This window comes from Eurypyga helias, unplaced genomic scaffold (genome assembly GCF_000690775.1).
Source record: "Eurypyga helias isolate BGI_N326 unplaced genomic scaffold, ASM69077v1 scaffold592, whole genome shotgun sequence".
NCBI lineage: Eukaryota > Metazoa > Chordata > Aves > Eurypygiformes > Eurypygidae > Eurypyga > Eurypyga helias.
Genome location: NW_010233925.1, coordinates 32,656 through 40,933, shown reverse-complemented (window position 1 = coordinate 40,933; position 8,278 = coordinate 32,656). Strand labels below are relative to the sequence as shown.

General features: G+C 45.6%; 1 protein-coding gene across 1 annotated transcript in view; it reads right to left on the bottom strand.

The window, feature by feature from the left end:
• Window positions 1–1,307: 1,307 nt before the first annotated feature.
• The window catches only part of LOC104517255 (NADP-dependent malic enzyme, mitochondrial-like), a 28,302-nt gene continuing 21,331 nt past the window's right edge, over window positions 1,308–8,278 (bottom strand). The window contains exons 4-5 of the mRNA XM_010161854.1: window positions 4,927–5,088; window positions 1,308–1,415 (exon numbers count right to left, since the gene is read on the bottom strand). Of these exons, the coding sequence (XP_010160156.1) occupies window positions 1,308–1,415; window positions 4,927–5,088 (270 nt within the window). The remainder of the gene's footprint in view (window positions 1,416–4,926; window positions 5,089–8,278) is intronic.

Here is an 8,278-nt window from a genome sequence, read left to right as displayed (position 1 = left end):
ACCTAAACAATTCTATGATTCTGTGCTGCTGAACAGCAAAGGAAGGAGTCCTGTCCTAACAGCAGCATTGCCTATGCAGAGGGTGCAGCACCATGCTACACTGAGCCACCACATCAACGATGCTGAAATTCTTTGTGACACACTCATCTCTCTCAAAACTTGGTTTGTCAGCTGTGACAGAATGGTCCTCAGCATTTCAGCTCCCCCTTACCTCCCTCCACCCACAGCCAGCTGGGCAGCCAGACCTTACATAAAGATTTGCTTCTCAGTGGAGGGATAGGTCTTGTTATTAGACACTGGACATGATGTCTCCTACCGCAAGGGAGACAAGATGAACTGGGAGTTGATGACACACTTACCAACCACTCCCTTCCATTTGGGCAGGAACACACACACACAGAGCTGTCTGGAGACACAGGAAGAAGGAAGATCAAACCTGGCTCCTTCAGCTGTGAGGAAAAGACCCTACAGCAGACAGACAGGCAGCAGCCCATTAATCAGACACAGACTGCAGCTCTGCCACTCCTTATCGATATCATCTGCTGCCCCAGGAAAGGCAGAAAAAGCTGCTTAGAAGCTTGGGGCTTTCCAAATATCTTGTTTTTCCTTAACAGTTGTTCTCATTTATGGTAACCTCTCCAGGTAGTCGTGGAGATTTTAATGTATTTCCTTTTTTCCAAAAGAGGCACCGAATGCTGTGCAGGGGGTGCACATACAGTGCTGAGCTTGTGGTTCTGCTCTTCCCCTATCAAACTCCCGGGTACCTCAGGGATCTTCTATCCCAGCTAGTCCCTCCATTAAAAAGACATTGCTTATAATCCTGGCCTTTTCACTCTGCAGACTTAAACGCCGGCAGGGAAGCTCCTATTTTTAACAAAGCGACAGGCAGGCAGTCTGCAGACTCAGACGTCACTGTGTGGAGCAACATGTTGTTTCCAGCTAGATGATTGCCTTCACAATGGTGAAAGGTAGACACTTCCTTTTCAAAAAGTAAACAAACCAAAGTTTAGATTCCGCTTATGCCAAATGAGGCTCATAAAACACACGATGGAGCCCAGACACAGCCCACAGGGCATACATTTGACACCTCTGGCCTATATGGACAGGAAATGGTTATAAACAGTCACTCCCGTTTCAGTTCTCTGAAGACAAATATTTTTGACACAGAGTGCTAGACCACCCAGGAGACTTGCATTTAAATGACCTGTCTTTGCTTGGACGATCAATTATACTAATGTTTCTTTGACGAGTTGCAACGTTTGTTCTGAAATGGAAGCAGCCCGGAGGAGCCGTGTATATAATCCCACTTACTTGTCGGTAACTGCCTGCATAAACTCATCAATCAGTTCGTCGTACTGTTTCCCACGAACCCGCTTGTGTTTCAGTCCAATATAGAGCGGATCACTCAGGAGAGCCTAGGACACAAAGCAATTCTGTTGACATCCTCTCTTCCACAGATGGACGGAGATTTATGTCCCAGCCTACCCAATACGTTTGTCTGTTGTGGGCATATTAATTTTACTTACTATGCAGTGAAGGCTGGCTCACACAGCTCTTCCCGAGCAGAAAGTGTTTCCACAAGAAGCTATGGACCATCTTTTTGTGTAAATAAAGTTGGAGGGATGTAATGCTTCCTGACAGCCGCAGGAAATGGAGCTCTGCATCCCCAGAACAGCTCTACCAACAGCTCCCTGACAAGGTGCCTCACTCGTAGTGATAAAAACTGACCTTGCATAGGGAGCACTTACTGTTCAATCAGTTATTAATTTTTGCACTGAAGGTTACCAGGAAAGGTGTTGACCATAAGAAGTGTGGCCAGCAGGTCAGAGGAGGTGATTCTCCCCTTCTACTCTGCTTTCATGAGACCCCACCTGTAGTGCTGTATCCAGCTGTGGAGCCCTCAACATCAGAAGGATATTGACCGGTTGGAGCGAGTCCAGAGGAGGCCACGAAGATGCTCAGAGGGCTGGAGCACCTCTGCTATGGGGACAGGCTGAGAGAGTTGGGCTTGTTCAGCCTGGAGAAGAGAAGGCTCCGGGGAGACCTCATTGCAGCCTTCCAGTACCTGAAGGGGCTACAAGGAAACTGGGAGGGGACTTTTTACAAGGGCCTGTTGTGACAGGGCAAGGGGGAATGGGGTTAAAACGAAAGTGTGGAGGTTTAGATTGGGTATCAGGAAGAAGTTCTTCCTGGAGAGGGTGGTGAGGCACTGGCACAGGTTTCCCAGAGAAGCTGGGGATGCCCCATCCCTGGAAGTGTTCAAGGCCAGGCTGGATGAGGCTTTGAGCAACCTGGTCTAGTGGAAAGTGTCCCTGCCCATGGCAGGGGGCTTGGGACTGGATGATCTTTTAGGTCCCTTCCAACCCAAACCATTCTATCATTCTATGGTTCTATAAACAGGGCTTTGAGCAATGAAGATCACCTGAAGTAACCTGAAATGACATGTGCCATTCAAGCCTTTAGGTGACAGCCCAGAGTTGGCCAGATCCCAAAATGTTCCCAAGTCCTGCACCTACCTAGCACTCACCTCCAGTTATCTGCAGGTCTCACGGCATGGTATTTTCATACAAAAGCTTTGTTTATTTTTTGGGTGTTGCTGGGAACATAAAACCAGGCCACTCTTCCAATCAGTCCAGCAGGTGTTAAATCAGGACCCCCTAAGCCACCTAAAAGGGACTGGGTCAGCATGGAAATAGCACATATTTTGGGGAAAATTACAGGACAAACAGTGGCAGGAGACAGGTGGGCCAACATCTTTGTGAGTGACTGCAAAGCAGCTCTACTGCCCTTCCAATTTCAGGAACTGAATTGTGTACATGAGAAGGGGATGAGCTGTCTCAAACGCATTGTCCTGCAGCCTCATGGGCCTTAAATATTGCAGGTATGCTAAAATTAGATCTGTTTTTACAGCCACAGCTGTTTTCCCTTAGAAGGAAAGATGGAAGAGGTTTTCCCGTGAGTTTGACACATTAACTCTTCAGGGCCATGAAACAGAAAGCAGACCCATTTGCATTACTTCACTGATTGCCCCTATAGTGCCACATGATCTGGGGCTGTTCACAGAGTATAAAATTCTCCCGTATGCAAGCTGAGAAATGCCAAGCTCTGAAAAAAGACCGATTTGTTGAGAGAGTGTACAAAGTACTACGGACTGTCAGAAAGACAAGCTGAGGATTGAGGTAAAAATATAATACAAGCGATATATTTACTCCTTTCTACCTGAGGTTCCCCTGTTAGCAACACAGTCAACCTAGGCTCAACATATATTAACAGGCAGAGATGAACAGGATGAATGCCTACAAGAGACATCTTATTTCTGCACTGATAAACGAATTTACTTGTGGGGCAGGATGCTCCTAGGATGTGTTTGGTCAAGCTGGGTTTATATAAAAGAGAAAGCCATTAAATAACAGATTATTTATATTGTGAGGAAATACATTGTACATTGTTGGAATACAGCAACTTCTGTATCTTAATCACAGATGTGGAAATTGCCCCCACAGAGAAGTTCCTGCACACATAAGTTACACTTGATCTTGGGCAGAAGAAAGTGCCCCAGACTGACTCTGGGAGCCTCGTTCTTCAGACACTATCTGACACTTGGAAATGCCCAACAATTATTGGTGCCACTTTGGATTTTAGTGTCCCCCCTGGATGCTGAGATAGAAATGGATGGTTGTGCATGGTCAGAAACTTGGTGGGGAAGCACTCACGCTCAGATCCCTCTAGAGGGAAGCTCCAGCTGCGGGGCTGAGAACATGCCAGCGCTCAGCAGTGTGCAGGCCAGCGGGAAGGAGAAGGAAGAGATGAAGGAGCCAAAGTCAAGTACAATGGTCTATTGACTGGAAACTCCAAGAAGTGAGAGACTGAGACGTAATTCCTGCTTTAGCCTCAGAGCATCCAAACGAGTTCCCACTTTTCAGGAAAGACTGTGGATCAGGCTAAGATGAGCACACTCTATATTGCACCAGTCTGTGACAGGTCTCTGTGCTAAAGGGATAAAGTAATCCTGGTATCAGAGACCAAAGAGGTAATTGGGAATCTCATCCCAGATAAGATGAATCTATGGCCACTGATTTTGCCTTTTTTCATTCTTTTCATACACTTGAGGCTGGAGTGAAAGAGGTGCAGAAATCTAGCTTTGCAGTGAGCATAGGCATGTCTGAAAATGTCAGCACACATCTGCCCTCAAACTTAAAGCTCTTACACCCCCAGTTTGTTATGTCCTCAGGAAACGTGTGTTTGGTTTACTTGGGGTCAAGTGAGACACAAGTACGTTTTACAAAAGTGGACAAATCTGGGCCATCACAAATAACTATAGGATATTCATGTTGTTAGAAAAGACATCCTCACAGATGTCCATTCTGGCATTGCTAAAATATTGCACTTCGGCATTTCTGAGCCAGAGTCATAAGGCAAAAATCTGAAAACAGATGGAGTCCTCGTGTCTGGTTATCATGTGCTGTACAGTGTGCAATCTGACAAAACACTGCAATTCATCATTCTCAAGCCACCCACCGGGGATTCTCCGTTTTCTGGAATAGAGTCACCTCTACGCAGACACAAGTATCTGTCTGTTTTCTTAAAATTACCAGAGGAAAAATAAATCTGGGACTTCCAGTACAAAATCTTTTGACTCACCTTGCCATGCTGAAAGGTGGAGCTGACCCTTCAGATCCAACTGGCAACACCGAGTCTTCTCACCAGGGGACCATGAAGCTATTTAGAGTTTATTTCAGTTCCCCATAAGAGCAAAAGTTTCTTGAGCATCAAACAGGAACGAAACCTGGCCACTTCCCTGCAGTGCTGGTCTAGCCATAGTCTCAACTTGGATGGCTTTGCCCTCTCATTTAGGGAACTGCCTTCATTTAAGCCTCAATCTCAATTCTTTCACGCCCCCCGTCAGATTTATAAAAACTGTCTTACCTCGTTGTCTGTGCCAACATCCAGCAGGACAGGGAGACACTGTTGTGGGTGAACTCCACCGCAAGCTGTGTACAAAGCAAGCTTCCCCACTGGGATACCCATGCCGTAACTTCCCAGGTCTCCTAAACCGAGAATCCTCTCGCCATCTGTCACCACAATAGCCTAGGAAGATCAAAAGAGACTTGTATGGTGCTGCCAAGGCTCTGGAAGCACAGCCAGCTTCACTGTCTTCACACCGATGCCATTTTGCAGTCGCATTGCACAATGGATATTTGCTCCTTCTACAGGACACCATGTTAATGAGCTGTTAGTGACAGGGGGCTGTTTATTTTTGGGGGTACAGATAATGTGACTGATGGGTAGCTGCTTGCAGTGTGGGAGAGGAGCAGCTCTGCTTGCCAACGCTTCAATTCACTTGTAGCAGAACCCAGCCAGAACGACTATTTGTGCATCCTCAGCTGTATAACCAAAACCTGCCTTGATTTTTCCTTTCCTTTTCAGGAAAAAGAGCCCTGCATCAAAACGCTTGTGCATAAGCATCTGTGGAAGTACGGTTGGACTCGATGATCTTAAGGGTCTTTTCCAACCTAAATGATTCTGATTCCAAGTAGTAACACTCTCATGTCCTCACACTGTTGTAGAGCAGCTGTGGGGTAGCCACCATCCCATAATAAAACCAAACCTAATTGTAAGTGTGTCCCTTTCCCTCTGGTACCCCTGACTGCAAGGCAGGTAGACAGAAGCCATCAGCATGGGCAGCAGCATGGACTGTGGAGGCGCTCCCGCTCTCTGTATTTAATATTAGAACCCTTTTTTCCCCCAAGTTGAGTGTTAAACAATTGCCATTCAACTGTTCGTGCGATTGGCTTTTTGCATTTCAGCAATACTGTAATGTGCTACCTCACCAAAATCTCTGATCCATAATTTTATGTTTTTCTTGTTATTGTATCACACTTCTGTGACAAGAAGGGAAATAAAAGCCTGCTTAATGTATCCAGACTAGAAGACTGAAGATGACTTGTTCAACCCACACTGTACATCGAGACCTTAGGAGGCAAATGGCCATGCAGATCTGACTAAGCCTCACAGTTTTTTAGGTTAACTACTCTATCTGTTGGTTTTGACCCCAGGATCAGACACAATTTGGGGCAGTTCTGAATCCAGTAAGAACAGGAAGATACTGGAGTCCAGTCCCACTGTGGGAGAAAACCTGTAAATACAATAAAAACCTTCAACTTTCAACACTGTCCCAGCACTTCAGAGAACACAGTGCTCACATCAAATGGTTTACCAGACTGCAGGGGACTCAAGGGCAAGGTCTAGCTTGGTTTTCAAAGAAGACTGCAGGGAAGTCCTTTATTTGCTGATCTGCAAAGTTAAGGCTAAACTTAGGACATAGATATCCATGTGCTTTAGTGAGAAATAAGAGAATGGGGGATAAGAAGCTATCTCAATTGATGTACTTCCTTGGGGGCAAGGAGGATAATAAATTGGTTTATTGCTGTAATGGAGAAGCATTTTCTTGTTTAGGAATGGAATAAACCTCTTGCACTTTCCTGTTTCAGGAAGAATTGTACTCATCTGTTCCAGTGCCCTTTCTTATTCAACATAAACTATACAGAGACACCAAGGCTATTTTCTCCATCAACCTAAACCACTGTTTAACAGCAGAACAGAACTGCATTACATAGCTCAGGAATAAGCCTCATTATTCAGGAATAATGAGGAGAAACTACAGATACAGAGGAAACATACATCTGTTCTGCCTTTTACATCTATTTCACCCTCCAGCAAAAACCCCACAAACCCTCAGGTAGCATCAGGCATGCCACATTTCAGGGTTGCAATGCACACAGCAATACTGACAACCTGTATGTCATAGGGGTTGTTTTGCTGTAGCTATAATATTTGGTTTTGTGCTCTTGCCAGTTTGTCACCAGGAGTTAGAATACCTGAAAACGAACCTTCAATGAAAATCCTATTAAAACTAAAAAGACTATACACCTATCCTTGGGCTAGAAGTGGAACAAGCCCTGCCATGGGAAATTCATAATCACGGCAGTGGCACATTTATTCACCTCCATTTTTTAACATTTTCCTATTTGTTTTTCCTTCTGAGTCAATGTGAAGTGTTAGTGACAGGAAAGTCTCTCTTTGGGTGGGCTGCATCTGTTTCTGGGTGTGCGCTCACTTCTTTACCATACCCAGAGGATGCAGTTGGGACTGGATGGCATTAATGGGAAGAGGGAAAGCAGCAAGCACGCACACTGTTACAGGTTTATCCTGAAACTGATGCAAATTATATGAAAAGGAGTCAAAATCCTAACTATGAAGAGATTTTTTTTTAAAAAAGCCAAGTGCTAATGAATGAAAATATTTATCTGGAGCATAGATTTCCTTCCATCAAAACAAATGTGTTTTCAGGCAGCCCTAAGATCTTCTTAAGAGCACTTAAATACACCCATCAGAGACAGGCAATGTCTTCAGTCTTAGATGTGCTGCACTCTACAGGTACCACAGCTCCTCAAGGTAGCACTGAAAAATACAGAACAGAAAAGACAGGACAGGAGACACCAATTGCTGCCTGTATCAGAGAGGATTCACATTTGTTTGTGGCTCATCGCCCTCTTCACTGATCACTGCAGAAATACTCGCACTGAGTCTTCAGGCAGCTGACATCAGCCGAGGTGCCTCTGGACTCATAGCTGCCAGGATGACACCCTACCACAACGCTACCGTGTAAGATGGTGATGGCTCTAGTCGGGCCATCATGCAGAAAGGAGTACAAGATAAAGGAGCCAGAGAGAAAATTAGCAAGGGGAGGCACTGAGGAGGGCTACTGGCATTTTATCCAGTATTTCTTCATGGCAGGATTCATTAACCACCCTGGAAGAGACACAAAAAACCCCATACTCCCACATGAGCATGCTCAGAAACGGCATCTTGCACTTGTTCTGCTTCTGGCGCTCTGATTCCTTCAAAGCAGCCCCAGCTTCAACAGGAGGGGTGGAGGAGGAGTACGTCAGAGCTTGGCTGCGGCTCTCCTCAGCTAAGCAGAGCACCCTTCCAGCCCTTCCAGGCAGAGGATCCAGGCCTACAACCCAGATTTACTGTTTCCACAGTAAATGCTGTTACCACAAAGCTCTAAGAAGCCACAAAGCAAAAAGTGGGGTAGCATCTCCAGGTACCTCTTTTCTGTCTTTAATGGGACTTACTGGTATTGGTGTTAAGCCTTTTCAAAAAACTGTGTCCCTCCAGGGACTTAGGTGCAGTCCAGGTGCCTCCCCACCTATCTCAAAATCTCAAGTGTTCCAGTGCCTACCAGTTCAGGCATGGAGAATTCTGTGTACAA